The sequence below is a fragment of the Podarcis gaigeae genome, assembly GCF_964106915.1.
Source record: "Podarcis gaigeae genome assembly, chromosome: 2".
NCBI classification, from domain to species: domain Eukaryota; kingdom Metazoa; phylum Chordata; class Lepidosauria; order Squamata; family Lacertidae; genus Podarcis; species Podarcis gaigeae.
The window spans coordinates 7,589,655-7,611,523 of NC_139679.1; the positions used below are offsets into that span (position 1 = coordinate 7,589,655).

Genomic DNA, 21,869 nt, shown 5'->3' on the forward strand with positions numbered 1-21,869 from the left:
GTCAATCTTCCAATTTTCATATTTTATTTACAACATGGAGTGTTATTTTTGAAATTACATCTCTTACAACAAAATAAATATTTTTTCCCCCTTTTATTTCTAAAAAGAAAATAATCTCTCTATTTCTACATGTAGCGATTATAGGAGGAAGGAAATACACTAGAAAAAATGTGCCAGCACCTTTTCTTTATTTGATTCCCCTCCTTCTTCAGTAAGGATTATGAAGCACTTCATGTGGGTTGCGATTTTCAAAGAAGACAGACCCTGCCTTAAGAACTTAACACAGATTCTGTTATCTAAAGCCTTTCAGACAACAAGCTTGTTGGGAGATACTGTGGAACCTGGAGTCAAGCTTATGCCCCACCCCGCAATATTTGTCATCTAATCCCTGTCAGCTATGAGCCATTTCCCTCCTTCCCATCAATACTGGGATGAAGTCAAATAAAGGCTTAGGTTGGCCCAACTGGGTTGTGGTCTCTCTTATGAATGGCGCTAGGAAGGAACAACTGTGTGCTCAAAGATTCTTCCCTACCAAATAATCCTAGCCAGCTGACTACCCTCCAAATCCACACACAGGAAGGAAGGAAGGAAGGAAGGAAGGAAGGAAGGAAGGAAGGAAGGGAGGGAGCTCTGCACGATTCTGCCTCAGGTTGCAAAAGTTCATGTTCTAAGACTCATGTAAATCTTGACAAATTCCCCAACCCTTGAGCTATGAAGCTGTAGGAGAAGTTCAATGTAGCACTAAGCAGATAACTCCATCTACTTGCCCAATGGAACAACCAGCCTTGCCCTCCCCCATAAGCTGCTCTGGCAATTCTCTGAACCCCCTTATCCTAGTAGAAGTCCTTGCATGGGCCTCCACTGGCAGGGCCACTTAATGGAATGGGTGGCATTCAAGAAAGTTCTACTCACCCATTGAAATTAATGGACCTAGCTTAGTAACGTTCATGAATTTCAGTGACTCTACTCTGAGTAAAATTTAGTTGCATACCACCCTATACATTTCAATTTTTGCAAGCAGAATCACCAGGCTACGCCCAGCCATGCTTCGTGTTTTTCTCTTTGCCTTCCTAAATTCCCATAGACAACCGCTCTTAGTTAAAAGTCTTCACTTCTTGGAGCTGGGACCTGCTTCAAGTCCAGGTCCCCCCCCCCACACACACACTTTAGTCCAGAATAACCCCAACCACTCTGAACTATGGCTCCCGATAGCTCCACAGATCCATCATGCAGCAACACCTTTCTACATTAGACCAAATGAGATTGTTTCTGTCACTTTCTACTCGGTGCCCATCCAGCACTCTATGATTTGGCCTACAGGTAGTGTAGGGGTACCTCAAAGTTCATGCTGCTTTCCTTTGTTTAGCCATAGATGCCCCTAGAGTCGAAAGAAGCTACATATTGTGGCCTCCTATCAAGATTGCCAAGCAAATATTGCAAGGCCCTTTTGCAGAGACAAGCAGGAGATGCTTAGGGTAGAATTGAAAAGAAAGCTGCTGATTATTCATGGCATGAATATGGAAATTGTCACTTTAAGGGTTTTGTCTCTTGGCATACAAGGAGACCCATGAATAGAGTGAATGCAAATATTAATGCGGATACTCTGGTTTTTCTCGGCTTAACTTTCATGGCAGGTCAAGTGGTGGAAATTTTGAAATTCAAGTCAGAAAGGAAATTCAAAACTCCGTTTCAATAAAGTGGTGCTTGGTAGGTATAGCTCCATCCATTATTTGACCTGCAATCCAGTTAAGTTCAAGCCGCTGACACCTATACCTTAAACCTAACAATTATTGGGAGTTCCTCTGACTTCAATAAAATGGCCAAGCAAATGGGAATGCAACAGTGGCCCAAAACAATATTTCATCGGTGACAAAGGAGAAACCTAATTCTGCTACACACTATTTTCTGCTTCTGCTTTACCCTGGCCAGCTAAATCCCATCACACTTATGTTCCTAATTCACCAAACTCTGCTTTGGCTCAACCCCTTACCTGGCAGGTATCATCTCGCTACCACTTGCCTTAGCTCTACTCACTAATGCTACCTGGGCAGGGGACAGACTTTTTGAAATCCTAACGAGCAAATCCTAATGCTAAATGTTCTCACCAATGAAGTATCTTAAAACAATCTCAATTTTGCGTCAGGAAAAAAAAATCACCCCAAGGTTCAGAGTGACTTGCAAATGATTTGCATCCTGTCTCCCAAACCTGCCCCCAGGTAAGAATTGGTAGGTTTACCTTGACCAATTCAGCATGCCCATTCCTGCAGGGTATTTAATGCTCTCTGTTCCCAAGGACAACTGGTGTAACCTAGCAGACCTCTTGCCCCCTTTCCCCCATGAAATATACGCCTCTATTCAAGTTGTATAATCTCATAAACCACTCTCAGCATACAGAATTAAGTCCAGATATGAAATGTGTGCATTTGATTTCCTGCCAGTCTTAAAAGCTGCTTACTTAAAGCATGGAATCCCTACAATTACAGCCAACTGAAAAGGGCAATACCACCACTTTGACTACCCCTCCACAGCTCCTTGTGTGCTTGTGAATGAGATGGCTTTGCTCACACCCTTGGAACACAAGACTGCAATGCAGAGCCAGATCAGATGACACGGATGGCAGTCAATAGTGGGGAGTGGGATTTAAGTATGTATGTACAGGTGAAAATCAGAAAATTAGAATATCATGGAAAAGTTCATGACATGGCTCCCCAAATCAACACAGACTGTGGAAACTTCACACTGGACTTCAAGCATCTGGCATTGTGTGCCTCCCCATTCTTCTTCCAGACTCTGGGTCCTTGGTTTCCAAATGAGATGCAAAAACTGCTCTCATCAGAAAAGAGATTTGGGGAGCCATGTCACCAGCTGGTGTTGGTCCACTGTGCTTCATTAAGTCCAGGGTCAATGCAGCCGTCTACCAGGAGATTTTGGAGCACTTCATGCTTCCTTCCACAGACAAGTTTTATGGGGATGCTGACTTAATTTTCCAGCAGGACTTTGGCACCTGCCCACACTGCCCAAAGTACCAAAACCTAGTTCAATGCCCATGGGATTACTATGCTTGATTGGCCAGCAAACTCACCATACCTGAACTCCATAGAGAATCTATGGGCCATTGCCAAGAGAAAGATGAGAGACATGAGACCAAGCAATGCAAAAGAGCTGAAGGCTGCTATTGAAGCATCCTGGTCTTCCATAACACCTCAGCAGTGCCACAGGCTGATAGCATCCATGCCACGCCGCATTGAGGCAGTAATTGATGCAAAAGGGGCCCAAACCAAGTACTGAGTACATATGCATGCTTCTACGTCTCAGAGGTCCAATATTGCTCTATTTGCAGTCTTTGTTTTGCTGATTTCATTTAATATTCTTATTTTCTGAGATTGTTAATTTGGGATTTTCATCAGCTGTACACTATAATATCACAATTATAACAAATAAAGGCTTGACATATCTTGCTTTGCATGTCATGAGTCTATCTCATATATTAGTTTCACCTTTTAAGTTGAATTACTGAAATAAATGAACTTTTCCACAATATTCTAATTTTCTGAGTTTCACCTGTAAGTGCTTGCTCCTCCCTTGCTTGCCTCTGTGTGCCATAAAAGGGGCCAGCAATGCAGCACAAGAATCTGAGCCAGGGTACTGTCACCCAAAGGAAGCAGACTCCGGGAGGCAGTATCTTCTGGCTCTCACCTTATCACAAGAAGAACTCATACTCTGAAAGGGGGATAAGGAGAGAGGACTTTTGCTCATTGCCGATCATGTTGTCTATCAATAAAAGTTGTGCTCTTCTTTTCAGTCCAGTTCTTGAGTCTCATGTCTTCATTCTGGGTCTTGATAATAATAGTTTTAATATTTGTACCCTGCCCATCCAGCTGGGTTTCCCCAGCCACTCTTGAGGCAAACGTTTACAAGGAAAATAAACCATTCACAATTCTTTCCACCATGCTGGTTTTCTTCACATAGCCAAGAGATGAAGGAATGTTGATAAGGAGAGAATCAGAGAAATGAGCAATGTAGTTTGGCTTAAGTTCCATGGAAGGGTAACAGATCTAAATTGCACTTAGATCTAGGTGGAATGAAACTGCTAAAGGTTTGCAGTATAAACTGCCATCGCTTCCTCCAAAAAAATATTGGGAGCAAGAATCGCGGCTAAGAGTCTCCATCACAGTACTTCTGTTCCATGGTTTTCCACTGGGAAGGAATAGCTTTAAATGAGTTTTAAGCATGTGGTATTGTTGTTCCCATCTTAGTACCCTCTTTCACAATAAACACATGTCCAACTTCCGAAAATATCAATGAACTTGGTACAGACAAACCTACAGGAAGAACTTGAGAAAAGACAACAGTGTTCTGTCTAGGTTGGAGAACCCTGACCTACTCACCTGGCCTATCATCCCTGCCTTGTCCCTCAAAGGTTTTGACAAAGTATGTATTGGCCATTGCAGAGCACTGCTTTATGAGGAAATCAACACACACACAATCTGGCTCTTGGGTACAAAAAGGCAGCAGAAGTCAGGACAGATATTATTGATTTGTTCTGAAAAGTCAGCAGGTCACGTCCATCTCATTCTTGTCTGTTTCAATTTTTTAACTTCTCTGAATTTTGAGGGGCCCAGGATGGTCAAAATACTATGCAACCTATTCTTTTGAGGTGCCAGCAGCTTTGGAAGCATAAACTACTTATGCTACCAGCAGCCCCCCTGCCACATAGTCAAAGCACCAGATTGGATGGGCGAGGAAGCAGAGTGAGTCCCTGCTCTGTAATACAGTTATGTCTCCCTCCCAGTTGCAGTAGTGGATAATGCACAGGGCCCCAATGGAGCAAACTGGTTGGTTGGCTTCCTTGAAACCTGCACCTGAAATCATGGCATCAATTCAAATGACCAAGCATCATTGGGGCAGTAGCAGGAGCCCTAGTCATCATTTCTTGGCTAATTAACACTTGGGGAGGTTCACTTCTTGACCTGAAAAGGCACACAAGAACCATGCTTGAGAACCCCAATGTTCTCAAACGATAACAGAAAACAGAATAATCAAGAACCAAATTTCTGTCTAGCAGATCAATTAGCTCTGATGTTATTAATTTCAAAGGGGCAGAAGAATATCATGAACTAAGTTTCCATGCACTGAGGCACTGAGACTCCTGGCCCAATCATCTCAAAGGCAACTTTTGATGTCTGTTGTTCTCAACCTTTGAACTCAACATTTCTGATACATTTCTGGGCTCAACTGCTGCTCTCCCCATATCAGTCCACTTTTGCCCTCATAATACATTGGGCTGCAGGGATTTGTCAAGAGAGTGCCGATGGTGACATCAATAGCTGTTGACACAATTGCCCTTCTCTAGCCTGCTAGCTCATTTACATTGCTATGGTCAATGGCTTGGTTGCATTTACCTAGACCATGAAGATCACACACACAGACAAATCAACACAGAAATGTTTGGCCCATGTCTATATTGTGACTGAAACATGTAAATGTTCTGATGAATTAGGGTTTCATCATAAAGTAGCTAAAAAAACAACAACCAAAGGAATTAAAATAATGTGACTTAATTTTTTCTAAAATGAGCATTTCAGAAGGCCATTCCCCACCCCACATTTTCTTGTAAGTAGTCTCTTATCAGTTGCTTCTGTGATTCAGTGTAGAAACTCAGGCAAACCCTAATTGAACTATTTCTGCAAAGAATAAGTAAATACAAAGAATGAAAAAGATAATCCAAACATAGTGGTGGTGTTGTACATTCAAAGTTTAAACGGTTAAAAAAAACAGACACTGAAGAGGGAGACTTTAAGTATGCAGAGACAGCAGTCTCTCTATAGCTAAGAAACTGCAACACGGCAAATGTACACACACACACACACACACACACACACAGGCTTTAACACTGAATTTTCATTGTTTCATGTGCGTCTTGATTTGCTGGTCTGAAGATAATTAGGATGCCCACTGAAGCACACTAAAGGATATTCAAAACACTTCTGAATGGCTTTTTAATATGAACCCAGTTACTTGTGTGAAGGAAGTACTGGGGCAGTTTGTTTGCTTTCACCCTTTTCCATTGCAAAAGCATTTTTCTTCCTTGCCTGCATGTCTTGGCTCTTCCCTGAGTCATCTTCATGTGCTGCTGCTCCTCATCCAAAGCAGAGGGGCATGAATGGCAAAGCTGTGAACCAAAACATGCTATTAGAGATATATTAATTCTGGACATTCTGAAGGTAGGAATCAATGTGGTTTCTTCTCCAAGCTCCATCTTCTTCTATCAAAGATGATTTAGGGTAACACAAGAGGCGCAGAGGCACTGGGTGCACAACCAAGGAGGGTGCCTTCTCAAAGCCCAGTAAGCACCTGCCTGGCTTGAAGGAGGAGGCATGAGGGCTCTTACAGGGTTCTAGAGTCTTCCTGTCTTCTTCCCAAAGCCAGGCAAGTGTTTACCTGGCTTTGGGAAGGAGGAGGGAGGGCTCTAGGACCTTGCCAGAGCCTTATGCCTCCTTCCCAAAGCCTTGTTTACCTGGCTTAAGCCAGAGGGCCAGAGGGTAGCTAACAGGACCAGTGGTCAGGGATGATGAGAACTGTAATCCCAAAACAGCTGGAGATACAAGTTTGGAAACCTTGGACTAGATGATCCTCATGGTCCCTTCCAGCTCTATGAATCTATGACTCTAAGTCCGAGAGCATGAGAAACAGTGTCAGTTTGCCTATCAGTGACTGTCAAATGCTTGGATCCTTTGCACACATAAATACAGTGCAAAATAGATTAGATGTGCTACCAGACAGGGAGCTCCTAGCACTACCTAATGATTGTTCCACTGTTGTAATCGAAGTGTAGCATTGCAATAGACTTTCCACAGTCCAGACGGCATAATGTTTTGCGTCTGCATGCACACTCTGCTATGTTCTGTCCACCTTAGTGAATGTGGAATGTGGGTGAAATTGTTTAATGCTCTGCTCTCACCAGTACCTTAAATTAACCACTCTAGCTGGCTGGCTTGAAGATTGCATGGGTAAGTACAGGTCCAGGGTCACTGTACAGCGAAATCTCCATACCTCTACTCTTGATTTAGAGCATTTATTGATTCACGATGTTCTTCCACAAAATTGTTTTAGCCATTTCGTCAGTGATGTTGATTTCTAAAGGATCAGGCCTGCAATAAGCATTTTAGTTAGAGATTAACTCCTAGGACAGTGAAATTAAAAGCACTGCAAAATAATGGAAAGTCAACATAAGATTTTTGTAGTACCTGAAAGACTAACAAGTATAGCCATCTTTAGATCAGTTACAGAGTGTCCTGGTAGACTCTCTGCCACTGATCCTAAAAGTGGCGATTCTTGAAGAAGTCAGTTTCAAAGGGAAGCTCCAGTGTGAAACTGCTGAATTGCAATTCACCAAGAAGTTCAGCTCTGTTTATTTGTGACTGAATAGAGACAATGGTCTCTTTGCCCACTACAGATGTTAATTAACACAGCAATGTCAAGTTGAATTTCTATCCCTGCTATTGTAAAAGGCCACTAAAATACAAAATAAGAGATATTCAAAAATAAAAATAAAAGAGGAAACATGCAATTTCTGGATATCTGGAATTCACCAAAATTATAGCAAGCATTGATCACTCATTTGGTGCCATTGAATGCCCTTTTCGTATTGATTTTATGACCTTCCCAAAGGCTAATATTTTCTTTTTGACTTCATAATTTTGTGTTTTTACCCGTTTTGTGTTTTTACCTGTTGGTATTTTTTTGGGGAATTTTTGGTGGTGGAGTTCCAGCTCCTGGTACAGTAAGAAAATTTGGCGTTTGAACTACAGTTTCTTCTGAAGATTCTTTCATCCTTTCAGACTCCTGTTTGACACATAAAAATGGCGTAAGGCTGATTTGAGAAACAACACATCGAAAAGTAACATTTATAACAACACACGGTGAACAGGAATGTGAACAAAGCCTTAGTCTCTATGCATTCCTCATGTGAACAAAGCATACAAATATATAAAGTGAGTGAGTGTGTGTTTTGTGTGTGTGTGTGTACACAGGGACCCCAATTTCTGGAAGGTTCCTTATTGTGCAAAGAAAGCCTGTGTGCATACAGTTATATGGATCCAGGGGTGGAGGAAGGGGGTGCGGTGGGTGCGGGCCACAATTCAAGGACAATTACTAATGCTACAGTACACAGCTGGATCATCTCCCATTTAAATTCCTTGCACCGTAACTGGAACTGTGAGGCATTGACTGTCATGGTCCTGGCCAAGCTGAGAGTCAGGAGGATGGATCTGGGACGGCTGAAAAAGTGACTCAGAACAAAGTTCCTGAAGATTGGAAAAACATTGCCTAGCAGAGGGCAGAACAGTTGGATATTAATTTAGATTGAACATTTGACCACTTTGAAGAATTATTGTACAGTCATACCTTGGTTGCCGAACGGAATCCATTCCGGAAGTCCGTTTGACTTCTGAAAATGTTCAACAACCAAGGAGCATCCTGCACTCAATTGGAAGCCGCAGAAGCTGAGTCAGATATTTGGCTTCCAAAGAACCTTTGCAAATTGGAACACTCACTTCCGGGTTTGCGGCGTTCAGGAGCCAAAACGTTCGACTCCCAAAGCATTGGGGAACCAAGGTATGGCTGTATATACAACTGAGGGATGGCTAGCTGGAAGTCATTTGACCTTTTATCTATTTCTTTCTCATTTCCTTTCTCTTTATTCCTTTATTCCTTTCTTTAATATTCTCTCTTACAGTATTTTGATAAGAATTCCATGCAGATGGAGATGATGGACAGTTGGTGAAATGTCAGGCGGCACTCACTGTGGGGTCTGCAGCCCACCCAAGCCACGTATCTCTTCTGGGAGAGACATGGTGGTTTGGGTACACACAGGCTTTGCACTGCCCAAACAGTCTGCCTGCTGGCTCCCCCCCAGCTGTAGGGTGGCTGAGTGGGAGGAGGCAGGCAGATTCCATAGGCCCCATGGTGCGCCCTGCCTCTATGGGAGGCTTGTCCTGCCCTCGGCTTGCCTATATGGGCGGCTCGCCCCGCCCTTGGGTGTGCTGCCTCAGGTGCCCAAGCAGCTTCCTCCACCGCTGTATGAATCTAGAGTGGAAAATGGTAAGGGTCTGGCAACTGATCAATAAGAGAAAGTTGGGGGGAACTAGATGGTGATAGCACAGGAAAGATCAAAAAGGGCTCGAGTGATGAGATGGGTATCTCAAGAGTAACATGTCTGTGCTCGCCCTTGATTATAAGAAAGTACAAGAGGATCTTATAGCTGGTGCCTAACTTTGCTACAGGGACGCGGGTGGCGCTGTGGGTTAAACCACAGAGCCTAGGACTTGCCGATCAGAAGGTCAGCGGTTTGAATCCCCACAACGGGGTGAGCTCCCGTTGCTTGGTCCCTGCTCCTGCCAACCTAGCAGTTCGAAAGCACATTAAAGTGCAAGTAGATCAATAGGTACCGCTTCAGCGGGAAGGTAAATGGCATTTCCGTGCTTCTCTGGTTCTCCAGATGTGGCTTAGTCATGCTGGCCACATGACCCAGAAGCTGTATGCCAGCTCCCTCGGCCAATAAAGCGACATGAGCACCGCAACCCCAGAGTCGGTCACGACTGGACCTAATGGTGAGGGGTCCCTTTACCTAACTTTGCTACAGCATAATCAGGTTCTGAAGGGTGGACACATACATGCAATAAATAAACCTGCTTACCTCTACTTGCTCTACTTGCTCTGCCACAATCTGTGCATCGTCCAATCTTTTCTTCTTGCTCTCTGGCATAAGGTCATCAAGCCAACTGAGTTCCCGCTTTGAAAAGCAGACATCCATGAGCTTCCGTACAAAGACCAACGCCAAAACCTTGTTGTTGTAAGGAGAAGAGAAATGGGAAGGTGGGAAAAGATAAAGAGCACTCACACTCTTAATGAGAGGATTCACCAAGTGGAACAATACACAGATGAAGACAAAGGGGATAAAGGGTACCAGACAGGGGGAGAAAGACACAATTTTCTTTACTCTCCTCTTCGATGATCAAATGTTATGCAAAGATTGCCATTCTTGCTGCAGAGTTTTGTTTGTGGCAAGGAGGCCAACAGGAGAGCAAGAGAACTTCATTAATGTGTAATCCCCAAATCCCTCCAAACTAATGCCATAGTTTTGCGTCCTTTTTGTGCCATTTTGTTTGGGGGAATACCTCTGGCTCTCAGTCTATTAACTACGCAGTTTTGAGTGGAGTGGAGGTACCAATGGGCTTTTCAGGACAAAATGGCACAAAATGAAGACAAAACTTTGGCATCAGTTTGGAGGTGATTAGACAATGCCGGATTTGGGGGTGTTAACTTGGCAGTGGCGTAGCGTGGGGGGTGCAGGGGGGCCGGCCGCACCGGGTGCAACATCTGGGGGGCGCACTCGCACTCGCAGCTCTCTGCCCCTACTAAAATCTATGGGTTAGGGGGCGCAAATTACTTGCCTTGCCCCGGGTGCTGACAACCCACGCTACGCCACTGTAACTTGGAACCGTGGTTTGCTGTGTCAATTATTCAGCTGGTGGGGAGCACAAAACACAGGGTCTGTACCCCAAAAGGAACACATCAGTTTAGTATCAGCTTGGAGGGGATCCAAAATTTTGAGGGTTACATGTTAATGAAAATCCAGCATGTTTGTAACCCAGCTCAGGCAATCAAACAATAGCAATAGTCAGCTATTATGGAGGGGTGAGGGACGCGGGTGGTACTGTGAGTAAAACCTCAGTGCCTAGGACCTGCCGATCGCATGGTCAGCGGTTCGAATCCCCGCGGCGGGGTGAGCTCCCGTCGTTCGGTCCCAGCTCCTGCCCACCTAGCAGTTCGAAAGCACCCCTAAGTGCAAGTAGATAAATAGGGGCCGCTTTATAGCGGGAAGGTAAACGGCATTTCCGTGCGCTGCGCTGGTGCTGGCTCGCCAGCTGCAGCTTCGTCATGCTGGCCACGTGACCCGGAAGTGTCTTCGGACAGCGCTGCCCCCCGGCCTCTTAAGTGAGATGGGCGCACAACCCTAGAGTCGGACACGACTGGCCCGTACAGGCAGGGGTACCTTTACCTTTATGAAGGGGATGCCAGGGCTGCCTCTACCATGCAGCAGAGCAAAGCAACTTGCTTTAGACAACACCATGGGGACAGATGGATAGATGAAGGCAGGAATTGGTGTTGCAGCAAAACTTTCAAAAGTGTTGGCCCTAGTGGGGAGGGAACCATTTAGGCTCTGCTTCAGGGATCAAAATATACAGTGGTGCCTCGCAAGACAAAAAGAATCCGTTCCGCGAGTCTCTTCGTCTTGCGGTTTTTTCGTCTTGCGAAGCAAGACCATTAGCGGCTTAGCGGATTAGAGCTATTAGTGGCTTAGCGGATCAGCTGATAAGCGGCTTAGCGGATCTGCGGCTTAGCAGATCAGCTGTTAAGCGGCTTAGCGGATCAGCTGATAAGCGGCTTAGCGGATCAGCTGTTAGGCGGCTTAGCAGGTTAGCGGATCAGCTGTTAAGCGGCTTAGCGGATCAGCTGATAAGCGGCTTAGCGGCTTGGGGAAAAGAGGGGGGGCAAGGAAAAAAAACCCCGCAGGAACTCTCAAGACATTTTCGTCTTGCGAAGCAAGCCCATAGGAAATTCGTTTTGCGAAGCACCTCCAAAACGGAAAACCCTTTCGTCTAGCGGGTTTTCCGTCTTGCGAGGCATTCGTCTTGTGGAGCACCACTGTACTGGGCCAGCACAGGGGACAGCGAGGAACTGAATTGAAGCTCCCCCCCCCAAAAAAAATAAGGCTAATTGGAACTACTGCCAACTATCTGAACTGGACTGCACACAGATGTTAGATCAGAGTCCATGTTTACATTTGTGTTGGTACTACTGACACCTTAGGGACATGGGTGGCACTGTGGGTTTAACCACAGAGCCTAGGACTTGCCGATCAGAAGGTTGGCGGTTCGAATCCCCACGACAGGGTGAGCTCCCGGTCCTCGGTCCCTGCTCCTGCCAACCTGGCAGCTTAGTCATGCTGGCCACATGACCCAGAAGCTGTACGCTGACTCCCTCGGCCAATAAAGCGAGATGAGCACCACAACATCAGAGTCAGTCACAACAGGACCTAATGGTCAGGGGTCCCTTTTTCTTTTTACTGACACCTTCCATCCCTTCCAATTTGGTTAAACTGTGGATGGCTAACCTGCCTTCGCTCACTGGAAGGACAGATTGTGAAGCTGAGGCTCCAATACTTTGGCCACCTCATGAGAAGAGAAGACTTCCTGGAAAAGACCCTGATGTTGGGAAAGATTGAGGGTACAAGGAGAAGGGAACGACAGAGGACGAGATGGTGGGACAGTGTTCTCGAAGCTACCAGCATGAGTTTGACCAAACTGCGGGAGGCAGTGGAAGACAGGAGTGCCTGGTGTGCTCTGGTCCATGGGGTCAAGAAGAGTCGGACACGACTAAACGACTAAACAACAACAAACCTGCCTTCTGGTTAGACTTCTGTTATCCACTTTGTACACTGGCTTATAAATACTCTGTAACCAAATAAATATGCTGAGGATACAAAAGACATTTGGGGAACAGAATTCCCATTAATAAACGGGAGTAAGACACAAAACACAGGCCAATTTTTACAGATGCAATCTCGGTCCACGTGATAACATTATGGCCTGTTCAGCATTAAGTTATAGGTTTTTACCATCATGGGAAAGACAATAGCAGCACGAGATGCCTTAATAGCCCAGAGAATAATGAGGCAGCTCAGTTGGATGGCAGTGAAGAGGTGCACTTTCCGCAATGGAACGTGTCGAAGATAGATGAAGTCCGGCTGGTGTTTGGTTGGCATTCCAATGAGCTTCAGGCGATCAAAGAACTAGGAAGAGCATACAACAGAATAAATCAAGCATTTGAAACAAGGCATAAATTACTATAGAGTGCCTACTTCATGAACTACCTTACACAAACCCGCATAAAATAGCTAAGGGCATTTTCCACACAAGACACAGATGCAAAACTCCTTTAACATGTGGGTGTAGCTTGAAAGCAATATTAATCTTCACTAGAATGTGCTTTCCATTTTATTAGGAAATGATTCCCTGTCTTCCAGTTCTTATCTCATATTAATAAATAAAAGGGATTTCTGCCGCATTGAAAGGCATTTATGAGGTCAGCACAGTGAATATGCACCAGTGGAGCCCATCCAGCACTCCTTTCAGTGCGTTTGCACCATGCCAACCTCACTGCTGGCTGGAGATGTTACTGTGCAAGTTAGAAGTGTGGGTGCAGCTTCTTTTTCAGCCATTTTGTTTGGTTGCTAATGACGCTGTAAATGTATAGTTTTGCTGTAATCTTTAATTTTTAGGTATATGTTTAAGATAACATTTGCTTCCTTGCTAACTATGTTTCTTTAAATGTGTATTTTATACTTACTTTCATTTGTAATGTTTTATTTTGATATTTTGTAATAGTTTGTTCACCACTTTGAGATTTTTTTAAAAAATATACACTCAAGACACCTTTCCCCCCCAAAAAACATGTTTTGTCTCTTTCACACACACTGGAACTTGCAGTATCAACATTGTGTTTGAAGCAGCCTTTATTTTTATGCACAGTGTTGGAAAGGCGCAAATGTGGGAGGCTGAGAAACCAACACAGCCAGTGAAAGGCAAAACAAACTAATTCTAGATTTGTCCCCAGCCTCCTCTCTGCTGAGTCCTGCAAAGGCATCACTATGACTGTGAAGCTGACCGATGATGCTACCCCCTGGAATGGCTGTAAGTAAGAAGGCAAGAAGGTTGGGGCTGGCTGAAGTTGCAGAGGGGAGTGCCCCATTCTCCCCAGTCAAGCAGACTCCACTATCCTAATCTTTGACAGAATAGACTGTGCAGTGTTACATCAGAGGTTTGAGATTACTGACAACAAAAATGAAAATCAAGTCATTTCTACACCCTTGTGTTAGTTCCAAAGGGCAAAAGCCCACTACAATGTTATACATCTGGAAAAAAATGCAAAACAAGGATAAGAGGAGTAATTAAGACATACACAATTAATATTATTATATGTATTACAAAATATATCAGTACTGTTTTGGATGCTTTCAATGCACTGGATGCTGTGTATTGTTTTATTGTTGTGCTCTTATTACTGCTGTGAGCTGCTTCAGTTGGGGAGGCCTAATAATAAATAATAATATTTTTTTTGTACCCCACCCACCTGTCTTGGTTGCCCCAGCCACTCTGGGCAGCTTCCAACTGAATATAGATAAACAACAAAACATCACACATTAAAAGAGTCCTGATACAGGGCTGCCTTTAGATGTCTTCAGAAGGTTGCATAATTATTTATCTTTGACATCTGACAGACATTCTTGGCAGTCGCCAAGAAGGCCTTCTGCCTGGTTCCCTGTAACTTGGCTTCTTGCAATGAGAGAACAGTCAGAAGGCTCTTGGAGCTAGACCTCAGTGTCCGACCTGAAGAATGGGAGTGAAGATGCTCCTTCAAGAAAGGATCCCTTCTACATCTGTGGCAATCTGTGTCTGCTGCACAGAGAGGAACACTGCAACCTTCAGGGGCCTTTGCCAACTTCAAGGCTTCAACACAGGTGCCTAACAACCAACTCCCAACCAGGTAAAGAACACGAGACATAACTATGCCTATGCTGTCTAGAGTGTTTGACTAGGTCCCCATGAAGCTTATCTTGGGTCAGATACCATCTCTCAGTCTAACCTACAATAATTCCAACTCCCTCCCTGATATAGAATACACCTCACCAGGTTATTGTGAATATAAAATGAGAGGAGAATCACATATACTGGCCCGAGTTCCTTGGAAGAAAGGTAGGGTACCACATAGTGTGAAGGAGTGAAGGGAAAGGAAGGGAAAGGATGGGTGGAAGTGGAAGATGGAATAGTGAAAGTGATATTCGGGGGAGGGGGTAAAAAAAGAGGAAAAGAAAAATAGGGGAAAGAGGAAGGTTCTTCTTTTAAGAGATGGTGGAACATTTCCAGACTGCTTTTTCTAATGTGTATTGTGTTGAGCCTAGTAGAGACATCACCTTGCCAAAAAAGGTCCGTATAGTAAAAGCTATGGTTTTCCCAGTTGTGATGTATGGAAGTGAAAGCTGGACCATAAAGAAGGCTGATCGCCAAAGAATTGATGCTTTTGAATTCTGGTGCTGGAGGAGACTCTTGAGAGTCCCATGGGCTGCAAGAAGATCAAACCTCCCCATTCTTAAGGAAATCAGCCCTGAGTGCTCACTGGAAGGACAGATCGTGAAGCTGAGGCTCCAATACTTTGGCCACCTCATGAGAAGAGAAGACTCCCTGGGAAAGACCCTGATATTGGGAAAGATGGAGGGCACAAGGAGAACGGGGCGACAGAGGATGAGATGGTTGGACAGTGTTCTCGAAGCTACCAGCATGAGTTTGACCAAACTGCAGGAGGCAGTGGAAGACAGAAGTGCCTGGCGTGCTCTGGTCCAGGGGGTCACGAAGAGTCGGACACGACTAAACGACTAAACAACAACAACATTGTGTTGATCTGCCTCTTTTTGGCAATTCCTTGTAGTCAGTAAAATTGCATACCTGAATTCCGTCCAGGGAAGAAACACCCATGTACAGGAACACTCCATAGAGGACAGGCATAGGTATAAACTGGAAAAGGAGTACACACATCATTCCACTATTCATTTATTCATTCACTTCAAGCATTTATACATCATACCTTCTGCCAAAATAACACTCCAAACGGCATCCAAGGACAGTAAAAACAGCATTTAAAAGCATAGTACAAAATTCATAAAGCATAAAGGCTTGGTTGTAAAAAGTCAATAGAGACAACTATAACTAATAAGCAGCAAACTTTGCATTACAAACAGATGAGTTATATATTTATTTGTGGGGCACACTTAATAGGATGCATCAACCTCTTGAAGCACAGTTCCTAGCTGTCATTCTATTGGCAAATAATATTAAATGACCCACCAAGAAAGCCTAAATCTGCCTTTTCAGCCTCTCCTCCCTGCCTCTGTGATATCTCCTGGCAACTCTTCCAACCCTTATCTTGTCAATGAAATGCAGACTGAGCAAAGACTTAGGCCGCAATCCTAACATTAGGGTCTAACTGTGCAATTGTCTACATGTCAATTTAGTAGCACATGGGAGCCGAGCGAAAGGATATTTTTGCTATTTTAAGTATAAGAGAATTATCTGGCTCCAAGTTAATGCAGAAAAAACTGTGCTCTAGGTACCTATAGTCTGAGGAGCAAAAGGATATAAAGCCCCCATTTAATGAGGCCATCTCTCCAAAGCACCTTCTGCAAATACTGTAAGTGCACTTTTGGAACAGAAATCCAGGTTTAATTGCTATTGCCAAAGCTGGTTTCACATATTAAAACCAACACCATCTAATTTCAGCGCTTTCCCAAAAATGGGGTTATTGTCATATTGTAACCTTGAATGTTCCCTTTACCTGCAACGCACTAGTGATGAAAACTGAGAGGCCCATTAGTATAAAAATCATCAATCCAGTAGCTCTTTGCTCACGTATGCCCAGGAATTTAGGTTGCTCTCCAGGAGCTGCCACAGTGGACTCCAGTTTGAGGCTGTTCACATGACTGATGGAAAGAACAGTGGCAGCAACAAACCAAGGCAACCCCATCACTGAACACACACCAATCATGACGCCCACCGTTAGAAGGTCCAAGTGGTAGCCGCCCCCTTTCTGTGGAGATATGAGTCATTAGCAGATGGCAACTAGAAGCTTATATATTCAGAGAGCTATCAAACACTAACAAGTTCTAGAGAAAGGTTTGTCACATGTTTGAAATGCAAGAGAGGTCACAGGACACCTGATGGCAAAGGTCAGGCCCTAATTCTTCATACCATGGAAGATGATATTAGGTAAGAAGCAGATTATCCAACCTCTGTCAGATGCAAGATTCTTTCACTTTTGGCAGTACTTTGAACTAGTTAAAACCACACACACACACACACACACACACACACACACACAATCTCTTAGAGAGCCCACTTTCTCCCATATTTATTTTCCTATACCCTGAGATCTTCTGGGAAGTCAATAGAAAACTGTTGGGTTTTGCAAGTTATTTTAAAAGCAGAGATCTCTACTTATTTACTAAGCAGACCTATTTCAAGAAAGGCAATAAAGCTGATAAGTAAGTTTGCTAGTACGTTTGTGGACAAACAAAAGAGGAACATTACCACCTTCATTAATTTAGAACAGGGAAAGAGATTATTAAAAACAAAAGAAAAAAAGAAATTGTAACTTTGCCTTTTGAATTTCATAAAGCCGTTAATTCATCAGATAACCTAGATCTGATGAGGGCATTTTGTGTGATCTGGATATACCTAAAATTAGCAGTGCAGATGAGGTTATGTTAAACAGCCTATCTATGGGAGAAAACGTGAGACAGGTTATCTGTTTATTGGAACAACCCAATAAACTGCTGGTTTCCAAGCAATTTTATAACAGATTTTTTAAGACTGATACTTATCACAGAATAATTAAATAATTATCAGACACATTCCCATTTTTCAAATACTTGAAAAGATGAAAATTCACTCTTATTCTTAAAATAAAATAAGTGGTCATATTGGCCACTTGTGGAATTTTTCTAAATATATTAATCACCACCAGAGTTTAGAAGCAGTTGGGCTTCAGTTCACAATATGAGAAAAGGAATAAATGTAATTGCTGAAAGTGAATATCAGCAGAAACAAGCATGAATTATGTGTTCCTGAGTGTCAGGAAGGCATTTGATTGAGTGGAAGAACAGTTTTTATTCATTACATTGCAAAAATGTAGTAGCATGAGATGTTCACTTCCCCAAACCTGAAGATTAGGATGACAAAGAATATATATATATATATATATATGCTTTCGTAGATTTTCACGGGTACAGGAATGCAGGTTTTGGTGTCCTCGGGTGTCTTCCCGTGTAAAAGTTGGGGTGTCTAGGCGACGTTTTGACGAGGTCTCACTCGTCATCTTCAGGCTGGTGCTTTCGGCTTCTTGTTACTGGAACAGAGCGGGATCTCAATGTTTGAGTTCCTATAAATACTGTAGAGGGGGTGTGGTGTCTAGCCTCCAATGTTCTGGGCAGAGAGGAAATTCCCAGGCTAGTGTGCCTTTTCTTCTTTTGTTCCTTAATTACTTGAGAGATACCTTGAGTGATTTCTTGAGTGATATCCTGAGTACCACTTAGGTGGGTCATTAGGTGTGGATTAGTTGCTAAAGTCTTTGTGTCTTGACCTCTTGAACTTTGTGAAGAGTTTTCCTGAGAAGATGGCTGTATTGCACTTAGTTGTGCTTTGGCTTGGCTTCGTGTATAGGGGCGAGCTGTGGTTTTGTGGCTTGTGTCAGCCAGATCTGTGTAGGGATTGCAGGGGGGTGCAGCATCCGGAGGTGCCACCATGGATTGGCTACTGGATGGTGTCAGTAATTCATCTGTGGAGAGGGTCTGGGTTTGGGTCTGGTGTGGTTGATTGGTGTTGGCGTTAGACTTTAGCAACTAATCCACACCTAATGACCCACCTAAGTGGTACTCAGGATATCACTCAAGAAATCACTCAAGGTATCTCTCAAGTAATTAAGGAACAAAAGAAGAAAAGGCACACTAGCCTGGGAATTTCCTCTCTGCCCAGAACATTGGAGGCTAGACACCACACCCCCTCTACAGTATTTATAGGAACTCAAACATTGAGATCCCGCTCTGTTCCAGTAACAAGAAGCCGAAAGCACCAGCCTGAAGATGACGAGTGAGACCTCGTCGAAACGTCGCCTAGACACCCCAACTTTTACACGGGAAGACACCCGAGGACACCAAAACCTGCATATATATATATATATATATATATTTGCTTTCGTAGGTTCTATATATATAAAATACCTGCAGGCAAGAGGTTGCATCCAGTTGTACATTGCAATCCTAAACATGCCTACTCAGAAGCAAGGCCCATTGAGATCAATGAGATTTACTCCCAGCTAAGGATGGGAGTAGTAATGTTTTAGTCCCATTAAAATCACTGAGGCTTACATTAGTCTAATGTGCTACTAACTGCAATGGGACCAAAGCACTGATTAAAACCAGTGGGTGGCATTCAACTAAGTTTTACTCAGAGCAGACCCACAGAAATGAAAGAACACGACTAAGTATCTTTCATCTGAGCTTTTTAATGCCATCACAATGCTTCTGTCCTAGTAGGCAGCAAAATTATACATCTCATATCATAGTAATAGAAATAAAAGTATTGCAGACTTCAACAAGCAAAGTATAACATTACCTTAAGCTTGTGTTCCTTCCTGTTCACAATAACTGCAGTGATCTGCTGGTCCATAAATATCAGTATGGTGCAGAGCAGAGCTGGGATGATAGCTGCTGCTACTGTCCACCCGGGATTGTCACCAACTGGACTAATGAGCCACCCACGGTCGTCTCTTGTTGGCTGCAGAATAATACACAGGGTTTGTGCACTACCCAGTCTCAGCTGCTATTCTTCTTGATGTCCTGAAAATTCTAGGATGTCACAGCACGGTGCACAACAGCCTTGCCTATGGCTCCCCATCCTAAATTTAAAAATGCTCTCCATATGCTTGGGGTGTCAGACATTTTGATATGACCCTAAGGTTTCACAGTTTTGAGACACTCATCAGATCAGGTACACATATCCTGGCAATAGGCCTATGCCCTATAAAATACAGTGGTACCTCGGAACTCGAACGGCTCCATTGCCAAACGTTTCGGTTCCCGATAGCCAAAAACCCGGAAGTGCTCCAGTTTTTGAATGTCCCTCGGAACTCAAACATCCGATGCAGATTCCACTGAGAGCAAGAACCAATCAGAAGCTGCGGCTTGGAACCTGAACGTTTCGGAGGTCGAATGGTCTTCCGGAACAGATTACATTCGAGTTCCAAGGTACCACTGTAACTACTTCTCATGTCAATATAGTGATGAACTTGACCCATGCAATACAGCACTCCTCCTCAATCCATCGCGTTCCACATGCTGTTGAGTTCCAGCTTCCATCAGCCCCTTCCAACATGGCCAATAGCCAGAGATTATGGAAGTTCCAACTTAATTGGGCAATGTGCATTTTATCCTTGACCCCTGACAGTTAAGTCCAGTCACGAATGACTCTGGGGTTGCGGTGCTTAACTCACTTTACTGGCCGAGGGAATCAACAGTTTTTCCAGGTCATGTGGCCAGCATGACTAAGCCGCTTCTGGCAAAACCAGAGCAGTGCACAGAAATGCTGTTTACCTTCCCACCAGAGTGGTACCTATTTATCTACTTGCACTTTGACATGCTTTTGAACTGCTAGATTGGCAGGAGCTGGGACCAAGCAACGGGAGCTCACCCCGTCGTGGAGATTCGAACCGCCAACCTTCCCAATTTGCCATCTTTCCCTATAACACACACCCTGGAGAGGATTCTTGAACTGTGTACTCAAGAATAAGCTCAAGATTTATCTGCAACATGTAGGGATCCCACAGCTGGCCATGCTAGGGTTCCTTAGTACTGTGATGGGGAAGACATTGGAATACCACCACTTTAGGGAATGTGGAGTGGAGCCACATGCCAAGTTCAGCAGAGGGCTTTAGGTTTCGCAAAGCAAAACGTTAATTGCTGAGAAGAATAAACATGGTCCCCTGAATCCACCCTTGGGGTGTTTTTCTTAAGGTAAATGGTAAAGGGACCCCTGACCGTTAGGTCCAGTCGTGACCGACTCTGGGGTTGCGGTGCTCATCTCGCTTTATTGGTCGAGGGAGCCACCGTACAGCTTCCGTGTCATGTTGCCAGCATGACTAAGCCGCTTCTAGTGAACCAGAGCAGCGCACAGAAAACGCCATTTACCGTCCTGCTGGAGCAGTACCTATTTATCTACTTGCACTTTGACGTGCTTTCGAACTGCTAGGTTGGCAGGAGCAGGGACCAAGCAACGGGAACTCACTCTGTCGCGGGGATTCGAACCGCCAACCTTCTGATCGGCAAGTCCTAGGCTCTGTGGTTTAACCCACAGCGCCATCCACGTCCCTTTTCTTAAGGTAGCAAGACACACATATTTTACCATGCACAAGCATCTTTCAAGCATTTTCAGTTATGATGGGACTGTCCGCAACCTTTGCTTGTTTCCACAGTGTCGCTTCTGCCTTGACTGGACAACAGAGCCACCAACTTCTAATTCCACAATTCTTTAGCACTTTCATTTTTCTGTTTCCCACTCTGCTTTTAAGCAACCACCTGATTATCTCAAGCCATGAATTCCTCTCGCCTCCTGTACTATATCTTGCCTCATTGCCCTGTAATCTACCTATGCCCAGTTGGGGCAGATGTCCAAAGCCCCTCTCAGCAAAAGGTATAGGAATACTGAAGGGATGACTTACCACATATTGAAGTAAGTGTAGTAATACACATTACTATCCTGGTGATGTCTAAGACATTGAAGCCCAGAGTCTAAAATTACCTAGCTGCATCTCTCTGCCCCATCCACTGCAAATAGTATACACAACTCCCAAACCTCAGTTCCCCCTATGCACATCTAGCTATGAAATATCACTTCTACCCCAGAGAAGCTGTCCTCTTCTGCCCAATCACATAGACATACCTTATTTTCCACACCAAAAAGTTAGCTGCACTTAAGAAGCCACATCAAATCTATCATCAAAAGAAAGGTGCCTACCTTGAAGACCCTGGGAACATGGAGCTTTGGTGATGGGATTCCAACTAAGTAGTCAATTAGAACCATGATAGCAATGGTAATGAAAATAGCAAAATCACCTACTGTTGAACGAACCTATTGCAAAAAAAAAAAAAAAAAGCAAGAGAGGGCTCAGCAAGAGGATATATGTTGGTTATCAGAGCACTT

General features: G+C 44.0%; 1 protein-coding gene and 1 long non-coding RNA gene across 7 annotated transcripts in view; one reads left to right on the forward strand and one right to left on the reverse strand.

The window, feature by feature from the left end:
- LOC310840240 lies at positions 1 to 5,718 on the forward strand. The gene is made up of 2 exons (XR_014561860.1): positions 1 to 2,658; positions 3,569 to 5,718. It is a non-coding gene; the product is annotated as an uncharacterized lncRNA (long non-coding RNA).
- Positions 5,719 to 5,886: 168 nt separating this feature from the next.
- The window catches only part of SLC4A8 (solute carrier family 4 member 8), a 62,667-nt gene continuing 46,684 nt past the window's right edge, over positions 5,887 to 21,869 (reverse strand). For 2 of the 6 annotated variants that reach the window (XR_014561827.1, XR_014561829.1), the window contains exons 17-25: positions 21,684 to 21,797; positions 19,287 to 19,448; positions 16,453 to 16,704; positions 15,567 to 15,635; positions 12,683 to 12,856; positions 9,690 to 9,844; positions 7,730 to 7,845; positions 7,054 to 7,151; positions 5,887 to 6,172 (exon numbers count right to left, since the gene is read on the reverse strand). Coding sequence is in view for 2 of the 6 variants with exons in the window: in XM_083729366.1 (XP_083585492.1) it covers positions 7,076 to 7,151; positions 7,730 to 7,845; positions 9,698 to 9,844; positions 12,683 to 12,856; positions 15,567 to 15,635; positions 16,453 to 16,704; positions 19,287 to 19,448; positions 21,684 to 21,797 (1,110 nt within the window). In the remaining 4 variants the exon portion in view is untranslated. Of the gene's footprint in view, positions 6,173 to 6,967; positions 7,152 to 7,729; positions 7,846 to 9,689; positions 9,845 to 12,682; positions 12,857 to 15,566; positions 15,636 to 16,452; positions 16,705 to 19,286; positions 19,449 to 21,683; positions 21,798 to 21,869 lie in introns of all 6 variants that reach the window. The other 4 variants (XM_083729366.1, XM_083729367.1, XR_014561828.1 and 1 more) reach the window with 3 other exon arrangements.